This window comes from Pristiophorus japonicus, chromosome 19, assembly GCF_044704955.1.
Source record: "Pristiophorus japonicus isolate sPriJap1 chromosome 19, sPriJap1.hap1, whole genome shotgun sequence".
NCBI classification, from domain to species: Eukaryota; Metazoa; Chordata; class Chondrichthyes; family Pristiophoridae; genus Pristiophorus; species Pristiophorus japonicus.
The window spans coordinates 6,300,559-6,319,429 of NC_091995.1; the positions used below are offsets into that span (position 1 = coordinate 6,300,559).

The 18,871-nt window shown below is 53.6% G+C and overlaps 1 protein-coding gene across 1 annotated transcript in view; it reads left to right on the forward strand.

The window, feature by feature from the left end:
- Nucleotides 1-18,871, forward strand: part of LOC139230643 (tenascin-X-like) — a 293,996-nt gene that overhangs the window by 15,417 nt on the left and 259,708 nt on the right. Inside the window, exons 3-6 of the mRNA XM_070862456.1 lie at nucleotides 3,618-3,733; nucleotides 7,693-7,846; nucleotides 9,014-9,277; nucleotides 14,608-14,871. Coding sequence (XP_070718557.1) covers nucleotides 3,618-3,733; nucleotides 7,693-7,846; nucleotides 9,014-9,277; nucleotides 14,608-14,871 — 798 coding nt within the window. The remainder of the gene's footprint in view (nucleotides 1-3,617; nucleotides 3,734-7,692; nucleotides 7,847-9,013; nucleotides 9,278-14,607; nucleotides 14,872-18,871) is intronic.

The following is an 18,871-nucleotide window of genomic DNA, read 5'->3' on the forward strand; positions in this document are numbered from 1 at the left end:
CAGAGAGGGAACCATTCATAGAACCATAGAGGTTTGCAGCTCGGAAGGAGGCCATTCGGCCCATCATGTCCGCGCCGGCCGACCAAGAGCTACCCAGCCTAATCCCACTTTCCAGTTCTTGGCCCGTAGCCCTGTAGGTTACAGCACTTTAAGTGCATATTCAAGGAGTTTTTAAATGTGGTGAGGGTTTCTGCCTCTACCACCCTTTCAGGCCGTGAGTTCCAGACCCCCACCGCCCTCTGGGTGAAAACATTTCCCCTCAAATCTCCTCTAAACCTCCCCCCAATTACTTTACATCTATGCCCCCTGGTTGTTGACCCCTCTGCCAAGGGAAGCAGAGCCTTCCTAACCACTCTAAGCAGGCCCTTCATCATTTTATTCATTCATTCACTCATGGGCAGTCCCTCGGAATCGAGGACTTGCTTCCACTCCCAAAGTGAGTTCTCTGGTGGCTGAACAGTCCGATACGAGAGCCACAGACCCTGTTACAGGTGGGACAGACATTTGTCGAGGGAAGGGGTGGGTGGGGCTGGTTTGCCGCGCGCTCCTTCCGCTGCCTGCGCCTGGCCTCTTCACGCTCTTTGCGTTGAGACTTGAAGAACTCAACGCTCTCATAAGAACATAAGAACATAAGAATTAGGAACAGGAGTAGGCCATCTAGCCCCTCGAGCCTGCTCCGCCATTCAACAAGATCATGGCTGATCTGGCCGTGGACTCAGCTCCACTTACCCGCCCGCTCCCCGTAACCCTTAATTCCCTTATTGGTTAAAAATCTATCTATCTGTGACTTGAATATATTCAATGAGCTAGCCTCAACTGCTTCCTTGGGCAGAGAATTCCACAGATTCACAACCCTCTGGGAGAAGAAATTCCTTCTCAACTTGGTTTTAAATTGGCTCCCCTGTATTTTGAGGCTGTGCCCCCGAGTTCTAGTCTCCCCGACCAGTGGAAACAACCTCTCTGCCTCTATCTTGTCTATCCCTTTCATGATTTTAAATGTTTCCATAAGATCACCCCTCATCCTTCTGAACTCCGACGAGTAAAGACCCAGTCTACTCAATCTATCATCATAAGGTAACCCCCTCATCTCCAGAATCAGCCTCGTGAATCATCTCTGTACCCCCTCCAAAGCCAGTATATCCTTCCTTAAGTAAGGTGACCAAAACTGCACGCAGTACTCCAGGTGCGACCTCACCAATACCCTATACAGTTGCAGCAGGACCTCCCTGCTTTTGTACTCCATCCCTCTCGCAATGAAGGCCAACATTCCATTCGCCTTCCTGATTACCTGCTGCACCTGCAAACTATCTTTTTGGGATTCATGCACAAGGACCCCCAGGTCCCTCTGCACCTCAGCATGTTGTAATTTCTCCCCATTCAAATAATATTCCCTTTTACTGTTTTTTTTCCCAAGGTGGATGACCTCACACTTTCCGACATTGTATTCCATCTGCCAAACCTTAACCCATTCGCTTAACCTATCTAAATCTCTTTGCAGCCTCTGTGTGTCCTCTACACAACCCACTTTCCCACTAATCTTTGTGTCATCTGCAAATTTTGTTACACTACACTCTGTCCCCTCTTCCAGGTCATCTATGTACTTTCTCCACCTCGAGCGGTCTGCAGCCAGGGTCTCCCAGGTGTCAGTGGTGATGTCGCATTTTACCAGGGAGGCTTTGAGGGTGTCCTTATAATGTTTCCGCTGTCCTTCTTTGGTTTGTTTACCATGAAGAAGCTCCGCAATAAAGCATTTGCAATTAGGTCTCCCCTCAACCTCCTCTGTTCCAAAGAAACCAACCCCCAGCCTATCCAATCTGTCTTCATTGCTAAAATTCTCCAGTCCTGGCAACATTCTCGCAAATCTCCTCTGTACCCTCTCCAGTGCAATCACATCTTTCCTGTAATGCGCTGAAAAGAACTGCACGCAGTACTCCAGCTGTGCCCTAACCAGTGTTTTATACAGTTCAAGCGTAACCCTTGAAGAACAGGCACCCCGTGATCCCATTGTTATAGCAGCCCCCGAGGGAGATCTGGGAGAGACCCTTCTTCCCAGTGTCCCCACCGCAGACAATCTGACCTCAACCCTGTTGACAACTCAACTTCCGCACTTGAGAAAAGCCAGGTACCAGCACGTTTGGTAAACTTGGGCAGCTGGCATCTGGTATTTGTGCACATGCACAGTTCCTTCTGGTTCTGATACACAAGGGTCACTTCAGGCTCAGATCTCTGCGTAATCATTCGTCTCTGGGTCTGATTTACCTCGCGAACTCCCCACTTCCTTATTGAACCCTGGCTGCTGTTCACACGAGTCAATCTGACGCCTTTGAAATGTATCGTTTAAAGGATGTTCCTGTCAGCAACTTCCATCTTCCTGTCGTCCAGTGGGCCGAGCTGAACACAATGGAAGGTCTTGCAATTGAATTGCGTTAAAAACAGTGTGTCCGCTAACTCGCCATGAGCTATGCCACAGGAGATTCACTGGTGCGCTATAATAATGCACAAGAACTCCGCACTCCTGGCTGGCCTCCCACACTCTACCCTCCGTAAACCAGAGGTGATCCAAAACTCGGCAGCCCGTATCCTAACTCGCACCAAGTCCCGCTCACCCATCACCCTCTGTGCTCGCCGACCTACATTGGCTCCCGGTTAAACAATGCCTCGATTTCAAAATTCTCCTCCTTGTTTACAAATCCCTCCATGGCCCCCGCCCCTCCCTATCTCTGTAATCTCCTCCAGCCCCACAACCCCCCGAGATGTCTGCGCTCCTCTAATTCTGCCCTCCTGACCATCCCTGATTATAATCGCTCCACCATCGGTGGCCGTGCCTTCAGCTGCCTGGGCCCCAAGCTCTGGAACTCCCTCCCTAAACCTCTCCGCCTCTCTACCTCTTTTTCCTCCTTCAACCCGCTCCTTAAAACCTCCCTCTGTGACCGAGCTTTTGGTCACCTGCCCGAATTTCACCTTCAGTGGCTCGGTGTTTGAGAACGCTCCTGTTTACATTAAAGGTGCTATATAAAGTGCTTTACAAGTTGTTGTTGTTTACATGATGTAATGCCTCAAACACCGTAATACAGCGTATCTTGTGACAGGACATCCACTAGTATGCGATATAATAATATATTGTACACTACACACTACAATACCAACATCATTCTGATACAGTGTATCGTCCAACACACCAGGAGTGATGCCACGGGAGGTCGGCTGGTTTTATATATATAATGTCATATGGCGCAACACATGGTATAACTCCACTCTTGTCATAATGCATTGCATCCCCCCAATCAACTGTGAGAATCTCAATGGGGGCGGGGGTGAATTAGTGTTAAACAGGCCATCTTGTGTTACACGGTATAACGGCGTTATGATAAACATGAACAAAGGCTGAGGTACCTTGCCCTGCCTCTCCACGAGACGTTACCATCATGCTCAGCCCGACGAGCCTCTTGCCGTACGGAATTGGGCCATAAAGGCCATTCGAGGCCAGCTCGGACACATCTCCGCCCTGCTCACCCCCCACACACCCGCCTCCCACCACCCCCCCTACCCCGACCTCAGTGCCCAGGGCAGCTCTTGGCTCCTGTCATTTTTACAGCCTTTTCCTTTCTTCTTTGCAGAAATCCAAGCTCCCTCCGGGCTCCGCATGAAGAAGATTCTGGAAACCAAAGCGACGGTGGAATGGCGACTGCCGCGTGATCGAGTCGATGCCTGGGTGGTCACCTTCCGGCCCTTGGTAAACGACGATCTGGCTTGGAGCTGGGGGAGGGGGGGGGAGGTGGGGGAGAGGCGGGGGCGTGAGGTGGGGGGGGGGGCGGCGGGGGGGCGTGAGGTGGGGGAGGGGCGTGGTGCGTGAGGTGGGGGAGGGGCGTGGTGCGTGAGGTGGGGGAGGGGCGTGGTGCGTGAGGTGGGGGAGGGGCAAAGGGGGGGCGGGCGTGAGGTGGGGGAGGGGCGTGGTGCGTGAGGTGGGGAAGGCGGCGGGGGGGCGTGAGGTGGGGGAGGGGCAAAGGGGGGGCGGGCGTGAGGTGGGGGAGGGGCGTGAGGTGGGGGGGCGGCGGGGGGGCGTGAGGTGGGGGAGGGGTAAGGGGGGCGGGCGTGAGGTGGGGGAGGGGCGTGGTGCGTGAGGTGGGGAGGCGGCGGGGGGGCGTGAGGTGGGGGAGGGGCAAAGGGGGGGCGGGCGTGAGGTGGGGGAGGGGCGTGGTGCGTGAGGTGGGGGGGGCGGCGGGGGGGCGTGAGGTAGGGGAGGGGCAAAGGGGGGGCGGGCGTGAGGTGGGGGAGGGGCGTGGTGCGTGAGGTGGGGGGGCGGCGGGGGGGCGTGAGGTGGGGGAGGGGCAAAGGGGGGGCGGGTGTGAGGTGGGGGAGGGGCGTGGTGCGTGAGGTGGGGGAGGGGCAAGGGGGGGCGGGCGTGAGGTGGGGGAGGGGCGTGGTGCGTGAGGTGGGGAAGGCGGCGGGGGGGCGTGAGGTGGGGGAGGGGCAAAGGGGGGGCGGGCGTGAGGTGGGGGAGGGGCGTGAGGTGGGGGGGCGGCGGGGGGGCGTGAGGTGGGGGAGGGGTAAGGGGGGCGGGCGTGAGGTGGGGGAGGGGCGTGGTGCGTGAGGTGGGGAGGCGGCGGGGGGGCGTGAGGTGGGGGAGGGGCAAAGGGGGGGCGGGCGTGAGGTGGGGGAGGGGCGTGGTGCGTGAGGTGGGGGGGGCGGCGGGGGGGCGTGAGGTAGGGGAGGGGCAAAGGGGGGGCGGGCGTGAGGTGGGGGAGGGGCGTGGTGCGTGAGGTGGGGGGGCGGCGGGGGGGCGTGAGGTGGGGGAGGGGCAAAGGGGGGGCGGGCGTGAGGTGGGGGAGGGGCGTGGTGCGTGAGGTGGGGGAGGGGCAAGGGGGGGCGGGCGTGAGGTGGGGGAGGGGCGTGAGGTGGGGGGGCGGCGGGGGGGCGTGAGGTGGGGGAGGGGCAAGGGGGCGGGCGTGAGGTGGGGGAGGGGCGTGAGGTGGGGGGGGCGGCGGGGGGGCGTGAGGTGGGGGGGCGGCGGGGGGGCGTGAGGTGGGGGGGCGGCGGGGGGGGCGTGAGGTGGGGGAGGGGCAAGAGGGGCGGGCGTGAGGTGGGGGGCGGGCGTGAGGTGGGGGGGCGGCGGGGGGGGCGTGAGGTGGGGGAGGGGCAAGAGGGGCGGGCGTGAGGTGGGGGAGGGGCAAGAGGGGCGGGCGTGAGGTGGGGGGCGGGCGTGAGGTGGGGGGGCGGCGGGGGGGGCGTGAGGTGGGGGAGGGGCAAAGGGGGGGCGGGCGTGAGGTGGGAGAGGGGCGTGGTGCGTGAGGTGGGGGAGGGGCGGGGGGGCGTGAGGTGGGGGAGGGGCAAAGGGGGGGCGGGCGTGAGGTGGGGGAGGGGCGTGGTGCGTGAGGTGGGGGAGGGGCGGGGCACGATGTGGGGGAGGGGAGGGGGCCATTGAAGCATCACCGGGTCCACAATCCAGACTAAAGCACCAGGGACGTACCGCGGTGAACCTTGGGGTCAGCGAACACGGCGGAGGTTGTGAAATATTCTTCGCGACATCACAAACACACACCGTGGTTCATTGCACAGGAACTTGTCAGGTGACCTTGTCACATGATGCTTTCATTGTATATACATGAGTAGTTGCATTGCCACATTAATCCCTGGAGCTCTATTACAGAGGTTCCCTGTGCGGCCGGGCACCTTACGAGTGCCTCTCGGGTGCCCAGCGTTGCGAAGGGTGCGACTATTGAGGCACTGAAGGCTGATCCGGAGGGGGAGGGGGCACTGGTGCCCGTGCCATGGAGGAATAAATCTGGCAAAACCTTGGATGTCATAGCCCAAGCTGTCAGCTGTGCCTGACATCGGCCAGCCAGCAAGCCCAGCTGGTGGACGAGCTGACTCCAGGGTTGGGAAAACTAACCGGCCTGGAGTCCCCTCTCCTCCAGCCTCCCCCAGCCAAGACACGTCTGACCTGCTTGACCTTGAACGTGGCAGATGGAGGTTATGCCCTGAACCAGATGGAGGTGCTGCCCAGGGGGGAACCTGACCTTTAAACCCTGGGCCTCACAGTGCACAGTTTTGGTCTCCTTACCTGAGGATGGATGGACTTGCCATAGAGCTGACTGGGATTAATGAGGGTCAGCGATGATTGATGGGATTAAACAAAATTAGGGCTCGTAGGATTGGGAATAATATACTGGAATGGATTGAGGAATGGTTAATGGACAGAAAACAGAGAGTAGAAATAAACGGGTCATTTTCGGGTTGGTAGGCTGTAACCAGTGGGGTACTGCAATGATTGGTGCTTGGGCCCCAGCTATTCACAATATCAATGATTTGGATGATGGGACCAAATGTAATATAGAAACATAGAAACATAGAAAATAGGTGCAGGAGTAGGCCATTCGGCCCTTCTAGCCTGCACCGCCATTCAATGAGTTCATGGCTGAACATGCAACTTCAGTACCCCATTCCTGCTTTCTCGCCATACCCCTTGATCCCCCTAGTAGTAAGGACTTCAATATATCAAAGTCTGCTGAAGATACAAAGCTAGATAGGAATGTAAGTTGTGAGGAGGATGCAAAGAGGCTTCAAGGACAGACTAAGTGAGTGGGCAAGAACATGGTAAATGGTAAATAGTGTGGAGAAATGTGTAGTTATCCACTTTGGTCAGAAAAATAGTCAGCAGATTATTTTTTAAATGGTGAGAGATTGGGGCATGTCAGAGGGACCTGGGTGACCTTGTACACAAATCACTGAAAGTTAAGATGCAGGTCCAGCAAGCAATTAAGAAAGCAAATGGTATGTTGGCCTTTATTACAAGAGGATTTGAGCATGAGAGTAAAGACGTTACTGCAATTATATCGGGCCCTGGTGAGACCACACCTGGAGTACTGTGTACAGTTCTGGTCTCCTTACCCAAGGAAGGATATACTTGCCATAGAGGGAATGCAACGAAGGTTCACCAGACTGATTCCTGGGATGGGGGGATTGTCCTATGAGGAGAGATTGAACAGACTTGGTCAATATTCTCTCGAGTTTAGAAGAATGAAACATACAAAATTCTTACAGGGATTGACAGTGTAGATGCAGGGAGGATGTTTCCCCAGGGGTCACAGTCACAGAATAAGGGGTTGGCCATTTAGGATTGAGCTGAGGAGAAACTTCTTCAGAGGGTGGTGAATCTTTGGAATTCTCCATATAAGAGAGCTGTGGAGGCTCAGTCTTTGAGTACATTTAAGACAGAGATCGATAGATTTTTGGATATTAAGGGAATCAAGGAATGTGTGGGATAGGGTGGGAAGCTGGAGTTGAGGTAGAAGATCAGACAGGATCTCATTGAATGGTGGAGTAGGCACTGCAGAGAGTGTCTCAAGGTGGACCACTGGATACTCGGGGGCTTTCCTCTGTCGAGTGAAGGTTGCACAGGGAGGTCATCCCTGCGAGTGCAATGCACCTCAAAGCAAGAAAATAGGTCAAGGGTCATGGTGACGGGTCCTGACCCACTTCTGGAGTGGGGGGGGGGGTGGCGGGGGGCAGGTGGGGAGCAGTCCCAGAGGAAGGCCCAGCGTGGGGTGCGTAGGTCAGGATTCAGTGAAGAAGGACCACGGTAGCCGGTAGAGTGCATCGGCCGGCCGAGACTAGAGGTCCTCCGCTCTGGGGGGGTTGTTTTCTGGAGTTTGATCCATTTGGTGAGGGAGAATTTCCCATTCCTCTCGACAGAAAGAGGACAACGGCAAGTTGACCAATCGCGTGACCGGCTCCAAGACCTCCTTCCAACAGACGGGCCTGGCTTCGGGCCAAGAGTACGAGGTGACACTGAGGGCTGAGAAGGACAAGAAGCTTGGGCCGGCTGTTTCGACAACCTTCACAACATGTAAGTGCTCTTCAGAACTCAACTTGGCTTCTCAGCTGAATTGTCTCCATCCACAAGTGTTGGGCCGCCATCCACTGGACTGGCCATTCCCGCCCGATATACCACGTGCCTGAGAGTCAGTTCCATTAAAGTCTCTGGGGTTGAATATGGAGAGGGCAGTACAACAGCCTGTTTTGTTTCTCTCCCCCCCCCCCCCCGCCCCATTATCTTAGCTTTTCAGTCTTGTCAACAATTAGGTGAAGGTGTTCCCCTTGTCTGCTCACAGAGCATGATGTGTTGGTTGACAAATTGCCCCCAAAAGTCATTGACAAGTAAGTTGGCCAGTTATGGGAGCAGGTTGGCACTGATGCTGGTTTAACAGAGGTGGGTCTTTGTGAATCTGCACATATATGACATCCGTCATCTATGTATATATATATATATATATATATATATAAATATATATAGACATAAAATGTGGACGATTTGAGCCTGTCACACTTCAGTGTCAAACCAATAGAGAGGAAAAGAAAAACAGTCATTTCATGCTGGTTTCCTCTGACTTGGAGCCAGAAATGTACAAGCAACCTGCCAATCTAAAACTTCTCCTCACGAATTAACCTCGAATTGTCCTATGCAGCACTTACCCTTTAATTGGCCGAGGCGGCAATTAGCCTCCGATTAGTCTAAGCAGCAATTGACCTCCAATTGACCGAAGCAGCAATTAAGCTCCAATTGACCCAAGCAGTAATTAAGCTCTAATTGACCTAAGCAGCAATTAACGTCTAATTCACCTGAGCAGCAATTAATCTCCAATTGACCTAAGCGGTAATTATCCTCTAATTGACCTAAGCAGCAATTATGCTCTAATTGACCTAAGCTGCAATTATCCTCTAACTGATCTAAGCTGCAATTATCCTCTAACTGATCTAAGCAGGAATGATCCTTTAATTGGCCTTAGCTGTGTCTGGGTTGGGCCCAGTTACATCAACACAGCAAATAATATGGCGTGCATCCCCGGTGTAATACAAAGATAGTGACTAGTTGCATGCTATGCCACGGGTGGTGAGGAATGGAGCAGTTGCTTGGACAGTTCACCAGCCGGGTGTTATGAAAGTGGCGAAGGTGGCTCCGTCGCGCGGCCCTTGGGCGAGGCCCCGCTGACTAAAGGCCTGTCCTTGTCCACAGTGATCGACGGCCCCCGGAACCTGCACGTGGTCTCGGCGACGAACTCCACCATCGAGCTGGGCTGGAAGAGGCCCCAGGCGCTGATTGACCGCTACCGCCTCAACTACTCCTCGGCGACGGGCAAGCGTAGCCAGGCGGTGGTGCCTCCCGGAGACAGCAGCACCGTGCTGACTGGCCTGGAAGCCGGAGTGGAACACACCATCTCTCTGGTGGGGGAACGCGGAGGGCACCAGAGCAAGGCCGTCGCCACTAAAGGAACGACCGGTAAGTCCCAGTTCATCGTGGTCAAACTCCACTCTCCTCCGCCTTTATGTAGCGCCTTTCACTACAGGGCATCCCAAAGTGCTTCACAGACAACAAAGTACTTTTTTGAAGTGTAGTCACTGTTGTAATGTAGGAAATGACAATTTGTGCACAGCAAGCTCCCACAAATAGCAGTGTGATAATGATCAGAACATCTGCTTTTAGTGATGTTGGTTGAGGGATAAATATTGGCCCAGGACACCAGGGAGAACTCCCCTGCTCTTCCAATAATAGTCGTGGGATCTCTTTACCGCCACCTGAGAGAGCAGACGGGGCCTCGGTTTAACGTCTCGTCTGAAAGACGGAACCTCCGACAATGCAGCACTCCCTCAGCACTGCACTAGGAGTGTATGTGTGAAAGCATGGAACCTCTGACTGGGCAGCACTCACTCAGCACTGCACTAGGAGTGTATGTGTGAAAGACGGAACCTCCGACAGTGCAGCACTCCCTCAGCACTGCACTGGGAGTGTATGTGTGAAAGCATGGAACCACCGACAGTGCAGCACTCCCTCAGCGCTGCACTGGGAGTGTATGTGTGAAAGACAGAACCTCTGACTGGGCAGCACCCCCTCAGCACTGCACTGGGAGTGTATGTGTGAAAGAATGGAACCTCTGACAGTGCAGCACTCCCTCAGCACTGCACTGGGAGTGTAAGTGTGAAAGACGGAACCTCCGACAGTGCAGCACTCCCTCAGCACTGCACTAGGAGTGTATGTGTGAAAGACAGAACCTCTGACTGGGCAGCACTCCCTCAGCACTGCACTGGGAGTGTAAATGTGAAAGACGGAACCTCTGACTGGGCAGCACTCCCCCAGCACTGCACTGGGAGTGTAAATGTGAAACACGGAACCTCTGACTGGGCAGCACTCCCTCAGCGCTGCACTGGGAGTGTAAATGTGAAACACGGAACCTCTGACAGTGCAGCACTCCCTCAGCGCTGCACTAGGAGTGTATGTGTGAAAGCACGGCACAGTCGGGGGCCCTCGGCCCATCACGTGGGTGCTAGCTCGTCAACTGGAGCTGTCTGTTCTAATCCCATTTGGCTGCCTAATCTCTGCAACATAGGACTCTTTTACTTTCCCTCTTTCTTTTTTTAAATGCCTATTCAAATCCGTGAGAGGCATGGTAATGGAGTCTAACCCGTTGGGGCTTGGGTTTCTCATTACCTGCGCTAATAAAAAGCAGCAACAGTAAATAGACTCGGTCTATTGTATCTGATAGCACTCAATAATGACTCCACGAGGCTCGGTATTGTACGTGAACTGTGGTGACCTTAGTCCATTTATTGCAGCTCCTGAGTGAGGGTACAGCATAACACCTCTGACCTTTTATACCTGGTTACCTGTCGTGTACAGGTGGCCCCTAGGTCTCCACCAGTTGCACCCTCTGGTGGTACAAGCATAGTATATACAGTGTGAAGGTACATCCAGTAGTCTTATGTAACTGTACACTGAGTGTACAGGGAGTATACTTATATTATACATACACAACATCACTCTCCCCTAAGTCTTGTGCCACTGACCTTTGCATTGTGTGCTCTGGCCCTAGACTTGAGTGTCCAAAGCCCTTGCACTTTGTCTGTGCTTGGGAATGGCTCTCTCCCTGTGGACCCCCGAGTCCTTATTGCCACAACATTGGGAAATGGTCAGCAGTGGACGGTTTGAGGTTGCAGTGGGGGTTGAGTGGGTTCTGGGTGTGATCCGTGTGCGTACATGGCTACATACATCCATTCCCCCCCCCCCCCCCCCATATATAGACCATGTGTATGGCTCAACACCTGCATTTGCAATCATGTATAGAGAATAAAAAGTAGGATTAGTTACATCACTGTTTGGGTTCTGCAGTAGTGGAACAAGTATATTTTACAGGTAAGGTACATACGTGGTATCACAGTCTTGCCCCTGGGGTGTGTAGGTGCAGGTGGGTGAGGACACTAGTTCCAGAGTGACTGGACTGTGTCCAGGTTGTCTGATGGCGGCGCTGTGCCCCCTGCCAGCTGGGTGGGCTCGGATCGCTCCCCTGGCTGAGTCTCAGGGCCTTTGCCGTTGCCTAGTGGTGGGCAGAGCCACAGGAGTGTGTGGCCTCCCTGTCCTCCTTTGAGGGCTGCAGGGTCTCCCTGCTGCCCTTCAGCAGTGCTGGGAGCCTGGTCATCCCGGGTCCCAGCGGGAGGGCAGGAGGGTGCTAGCCTCTTGCTCCCGGTGCTGGCCCTGGTGGCCACAGAGAGGTAGAGCCGATCAGGGGCAGGGTACTGGTAATGGTGCCTTTGCCGTCCGCTGATCACTGGCCCTGCAGCTGGTATGCTCCCTCTGTGTGTGGCCACACTCCCTGGGGCATCACATTGGTCCCGGAGGCGTAGACTACATGGTCGGGTAACCCGCTGGACCTGGGTGCTTCCGCTGGAATTCGGCCAACTCTTCATCGACTCGGTGAGTGCAATTTCTCTTGCACATTCTCTGGAGGTGGCCCTTCGTGTTACGGCCTTTGCATCTGTAGTCTTTATAGTGGCACTGGTGGGCCCCGACATGGGGCTGGTCGGTTGGCCCCATGTGGCGGACTCAGGGTTGCAGGACCCGGGGTTCTGTTCTCTCTTCCCTGAGAGAGAGACTGCTAGCAGCAGCCCTGCCTCTAAAAGGCCCCAGTCGGTTCACAGTACTTGCCGGGTTAGAGTCCTGGGCGTGAGTCATCCACTTGGAATCGCAGGCCGAGACCATGAACGCCTGGCTCACGTTAATTGCCTTCTGCAGGGTGACCGTGGTGTCCACAGAGAGCAGCCTGGGGAAGAGGCCCTTGTGGCCGATTCCAAGAACAAAGATACCCCGCAGCGCTTCGGTGAGTTGGTCGCCATAATCACACGGTGCAGCCAATCGTCATATTTAGCGATTTCTTGGCCTTTGGGCTGCCGGTGGCTGTAGAACCGGTGTCTGGCTGTGAGGATGCTCCCTTTAGGTTTGAGTTCCTCTATCGGTGTTATGAGCTCCAGATATGTTTTGGTCGTTGTCTTCGCTGGGGCTAGCAAGTCCCTGACGAGGCCATAGACGGTGGGCCCACAACTGCTGAGCAGGATAGCTCTGTGTTTATCAGCCAGCGAGGTCGGGGTGTCTCCCGCCAGGTCGTTCGCGATGAAGAAATGGTGAAGCCTTTGTACAAAGGCCTCCCAATCTTTCCCATCGGTGAATTGTTGAAACGTGCCAAGGTTAGCCATTTTCGTGTGGAAATTCGTAATCTCGTCACCAGTTATTGTGCCTGTAAACACTCTAGTAATGGCTCCATGAGGTAAGGTATTGTACTTGAATTGTTCTGACCTTAGTCCATTTATTACAGCTCCTGAGTGAGGGTACAGTAAGGTGAACTCCCTTTTATACCTGGTTACCTGTCGTGTACAGGTGACCCCTAGGTCTCCACCAGTTGCACCCTCTAGTGGTACAAGCATAGTGTATACAGTGTGAAGGTACATCCAGTGGTCTTATGTAACTGTACATTGAGTGTACAGGGAGTATACTTACGTTATACATACCATGTATACATACATGGTCAGAGGCATTGGGCGGTCACTACATCTAGCCACTACTCTTGACCACACACGCCAACCACTTCATGTTTCCCCTGCTCAAGTCAAGCACTGACACTCACACACTTGGTCTTTGCCACGTTGTTAAATATTAGCCTTCAAACCAATGCAGTGGTTGGAGCCAAGAGATGTTAAGCTGACCACAAAGTACCATGCAGGGCTTGGCTCAACAACGCATCTCTGGTCAAGCCAGCAATTCATTGACTGTCTTCATGTGCCATTCGGAATCATTCAATCACACATCCAGGTAGACACATGCACCCACACCCAGGTAGACACATGCACCCACACCCAGGTAGACACATGCACCCACACCCAGGTAGACACATGCACCCACACCCAGGTAGACACATGCACCCACACACAGGTAGACACATGCACACACACACAGGTAGACACATGCACCCACACCCAGGTAGACACATGCACCCACACCCAGGTAGACACATGCACACACACACAGGTAGACACATGCACCCACACAGAGGTAGACACATGCGCGCACACAGGTAGACACACGGACACACACCGCTGAACACATGCACACACACAGGTAGGCACACGGACACACATGGGCAGGCATATGCACATACACAGGTAGACACACACGCTCACACACCCACACATACGCACGCACACACGCTCACAGGTAGACACATGCACACACACCCACATGCACATGCATACATGCACACACACGCACACAGGTAGACACACACACAGACGACCACAGGCGCACACACACGCGCATGCATACAGGTAGACACACGTGCACACACACACCCACACGCACACTAACAGGTAGACGCATGTGCACATACAGGTAGACACACCCATACACACACACGCACATGCACGCACGCAGATAGTCACATGCGTATACACACGCACACAGGTTGACACACACGAACAGACACACAGGTAGACACACGCACACACACACACACACACACACACAGACATGCACTTGAAAAACACACATGGACATGCTCATACACATGCAAAAGAAAGAAAGACTTGCATTTGTATAACGCCTCTCACAACCACCGGACATCTCAAAACACTTTACAGCAAATAAAGTACTTTTGGAGTGTAGTCACTGTTGTAATGCACGCTCACTTACACCCTCGCATGCACGCGCGCACACACCACTCGCACACGTACTGTAACGTGTGGTACCATTGCTTTCGAAGATACTAGGGTTGCCTGGAACCCATGCTATCCCTCATCACTGACACCTTCACACACATTTGACAAGCATACACTAAAGAATCTTACAACAACATCAACTTTCACCACTGCCGCATTTTTAATGTAGTTAAACCATCCCAAGGATTATCACGGGCATTATTGGACTAAATTTGACACCGAATCACATAAAGAAATATTTAGGACAGGCGGTCAAAGAAGTCGGTTTTAAGGAGCAACTTATAGGAGGAGAGAGAGGTTCAGTTCAGAAATTGCAGAGCTCCGGGCCCAGGCAGCAAGGACACAGCCACCACTGGTGGAACGATGGAAATCAGGTCTGCGCAGGAGGCCAGGATTGGAAGAAGCCAGATTTCTTGGTGGGCTGGAGCATATTACAGAGATAGGGAGGGGCGAGGGGAGGGGGGGGGAGGCCACAGAGGGATTTGAAGACGAGGATAAGAGTTTTAAAATCGAGGTGTAGCCTGACAGGGAACTAATGTGGACCACGGCTCTTTCTCTGTTCACCCCCTGCAGTGATCGACAGCCCCCGGAACCTGCGGGTCGTCATGGTGACGGCCTCCACCATCGAGCTGGAGTGGGAGAAGTCTGTGGCCCGGGTCGGCTATTACCGCATCGTCTACATCTCCAAGGGGGGCAGGCGCGGAGAGCTGCGGGTCCCTGGCAAAGGCAACACTGCCACCTTGGAAGGGCTGGAGGACGACACCGAGTACTCCATTTCACTGGTGGGGGAGCAGGGGAAGATGACGAGCAAGCCCGTGACCACTGTAGCGACCACTGGTAAGCGGGACCCCCGAGAACAACAAGGGCGCTCACTTCGCTTGCCGCTTGTGCACGTGCATGGAGCAGTGCAAGCCCAAAGATCCTTTCTAACAACACAGGCTCTTTGTCAGGGGCTCTGAGTAGATTGATTTATTTGGTGGGGGGGGGGGGCCAAAGGTAGGAAGTGATTATAGAACCAAGGAGGTGCTTGCCTTACAACCAGAGCGAGCCCGTTCAGGACTGATGTCAGGAAGCACTCCTTCACACAACAGGTAGTGGGAATCTGCAAATCCACAATCTCTCCCCCGCAGAAAAACTGTTGAGGCTGGGGGTCAATTCATCTTTCAAAACGGAGATTTGTAGGGCATGGGTATCGGAACCAAGGTGGACAAATGATTCATCCCATTCCCCGTTTCCCCACTCATCCCATTCCCTGTTTCCCCATTCATCCCATTCCCTGTTTCCCCATTCATCCCATTCCCCATCTCCCCATTCATCCCATTCCCTATCTCCCCATTCATCACATTCCCTCATTCATCCCATTCCCTGTTTCCCCACTCATCCTATTCCCTGTTTCCCCATTCATCCCATTCCCTGTTTCCCCACTCATCCCATTCCCTGTTTCCCCATTCATCCCATTCCCTGTTTCCCCACTCATCCCATTCTCTGTTTCTCCATTCATCCCATCCCCTGTTACCCCACTCATTTCATTCCCCATCTCCCCATTCATCCCATTCCCTGTTTCCCCACTCATCCCATTCCCTGTTTCCCCACTCATCCCATTCCCCATCTCCCCATTCATCCCATTCCCCATCTCCCCATTCATCCCATTCCCCATCTCCCCATTCATCCCATTCCCCATCTCCCCATTCATCCCATTCTCCATTTCCCCATTCATCCCATTCCCTGTTTCCCCACTCATCCCATTCCCTGCTTACCCATTCATTTCATTCCCCATCTCCCCATTCATCCCATTCTCCATTTCCCCATTCATCCCATTCCCTGTTTCCCCACTCATCCCATTCCCTGCTTACCCATTCATTTCATTCCCCAGCTCCCCATTCATCCCATTCTCTGTTTCCCCATTCATCCCATATCCCATTTATCCCATTTCCCCATTCGTTCCTGTGTTTCACAGTTCATTCCATTGCTGTCCTTCCTTTTACGTTTCATTCATGTGTTGATGTGCTGTTGCACATTATTCTTTGTGTCCTCCGTCGCCATGTTGAGTTGTAGCAGGTACTCCACTTCAGTCATCGAATGGAAAAGTGACTCCATTGTGGGATCATCCTGTGCTCTTGTGTGCTCCGTGCCCGTCTGACAGGTATCTGCAAGTCAGATCCAAGGAACCTTGTGGCTCAGTTGTGAGATATATCAGATTGCCTCAGTTGGTAGCATGGTTGATATTGTGAACAAGTATTATTGGTGTGAGCTCTATTGCTGGCGTTTCAGCCGATGATGTAGGCAGTACTGATGGAGTGCGGCATTGCCAGAGATTCTCCCCTTCGAAAGAGCTGTTAAGCTGAGGCCCAAGTCTCTATTTTATGACGAGCAGGGTGATCTCCCTGAGCCTTAGTCAACATTCCGTCCGCCACCAACAACAGCAAATTGCCTTTATATAGCTTAGTCAAAGGGGTGGGTTTTAAAGAGCACCTTAAAGGAGGAGAGGGAAGTAGAGAGGCTGAAGAGGTTTAGGGAGGGAATTCCAGAGCTCAGGGCCCAGGTAGCTGAAATCACGGCCACCGATTGGTGAGGGAAGTAAGTCGGGGATGCTCAACAGGCCAGAATTGGAGGAGCGCAGAGATCTCGGAGGGTTGTGGGGCTGGGGGAGGTTCCGGAGATGGGGACAGGAAGGCAGGCCATGGAGCGACGTGACAATAAGGACGAGAATTTTAAAATCGAGGCATCGCCAATGAAAATCAAAAACATTTCAATCGGCCATTCATGTCACTGCTGCTTGTGAACATCTCGACAAATGTGTTCAAGTTGGCGGTTTTATATTTGCTTTGCTGCCAGCAACCTCAAAGTAACCCGCTGTATGTGAAGCACGTTGTTGGGGCATCACTCAGACTCTGTACAAATGCAAGTCTGTCTATGCGTGGTTCCCGCTCACTGCTTTCAACTGCTCTGCATTGCTGCTTGGAGGAGACTGCGGGCTGTGTTTGACTGCGTGGGTCATGTTGCCGGAATTCCCAGAGGGAGTGGAGGGAAGTGCAAGTGGAACCCGTTTGTAGGTGCTCCCAGTTTTTTGTTTTTTTTTTGCTGCTGCTGTCCCAGTCCATCATTTGTGAAATCCGTGACTTTCCCTTGGCTGCCATCTCCACAGCTCCGCAGCCAAGAGCAGTCCATCTCGCGGAAGTAAAAGGGGCCATTCTCTCCGACGGGAGTGACGGCTCCCATACTCGACCCCACTGTCGGGAGCCGACAGAGGCAAAGGGCCGAAATCCACACCTTGGCAGGGAGCCACGCCTGGAATCCGGGACGCGCTTCCCCGGTGCATGCTCCCGCTCAGCGGCGCTCCGCACTTGGAGAGCAGTTTTGTCAAATCACCCCTTGCCTGTCTATAAAGGGGCCACGTTAGACCAGATATACATCCCCCCCCCCCCCCCCCTGATTTGTCTGTCCATTGATAAGAACATAAGAAGTAGGAGCAGGAGTCGGCCATTCGGCCCCTCGAGCCTGCTCCGCCATTCAATAAGATCCTGGCTGATCCGATCCTGGCCTCAACTCCACTTCCCCGCCCGCTCCCCATAACCCGTGAGTCCCTTATCGTTCAAAAACCTGTCGCTCTCCACCTTAAATTTATTCAATGACCCAGCCTCCACAGCTCTCTGAGGTAGCGAATTCCACAGATTCATGACCCTCTGAGAGAAAATATTCCTCCTCATCATTTTAAATGGGTGACGGCTTATTCTGAAATTATGCCCCCTAGTTCTAGATTCCCCCACGAGGGGAAACATCCTCTCTGCATCTACCTTGTCAAACCCCCTCATTATTTTATATTTTTCAATAAGATCCCTCTCATTATTCTAAATTCCAATGAGTAGAGGCCCAACCTGCTCAACTTTTCTTTATCAGACAACCCCTTCATCTCCGGAATCAACCTAGTGAACCTTCTCTGAACTGCCTCCAATGAATGTCTGTCCCTCCTTAGATATGGAGATCAAAACTGTACGCAGTACTCCAGGTGTGGTCTCACCAAGGCCCTGTACAGTTGTAGCAGGACTTCTCTGCTTTTATACTCCATCCCCCTTGCAATAAAGGCCAACATTCCATTTGCCTTCCTGATTACTTCATGTACATGGACCCCAGGTCCCTCTGTACACGGACCCCCAGGTCCCTCTGTATACAGACCCCCAGGTCCCTCTGTACACAAACCCCCGTGTCTCTCTGTACACGGACCCCCGGGTCCCTCTGTACACTGACCCCCGGGTCCCTCTGTACACGGACCCCCAGGTCCCTCTGTACACAGACCCCCGGGTCCCTCTGTACACGGAGCCCCAGGTCCCTCTGTACACGGAGCCCCAGGTCCCTCTGTACACAGACCCCCGGGTCCCTCTGTACACCGACCCCCAGGTCCCTCTGTACACGGAGCCCCAGGTCCCTCTGTACACGGAGCCCCAGGTCCCTCTGTACACGGACCCCCAGGTCTCTCTGTACCGCAGCATTTTGTTTTTTGATGTTATTAAAAAGAAAAAAGACTTGCATTTAGATAGCCCCCTTCACAACCTCAGGATGTCCCGAAATGCTTTACAGCCAATGAAGTACTTTCGGAGTGCAGCCACTGTTGTAAGGCAGGAAACGCGGCAGCCAATGTGCGCACAGCAAGCTCCAACAAACAACAATGTGACAAATGACCAGATAATCTGTTTTATTGGTTGAGAGATCAATATCTCAACCATGATAACTAGCAATCTGTTTTGAAGTTAAGGTTTAGTGCTGAGTTGTTACCTTACCGTGATTGCTCAATTCACCGCTCCTGCCTGTCAAGTGGTGAGATTTTATTTCCCCCAGTGGG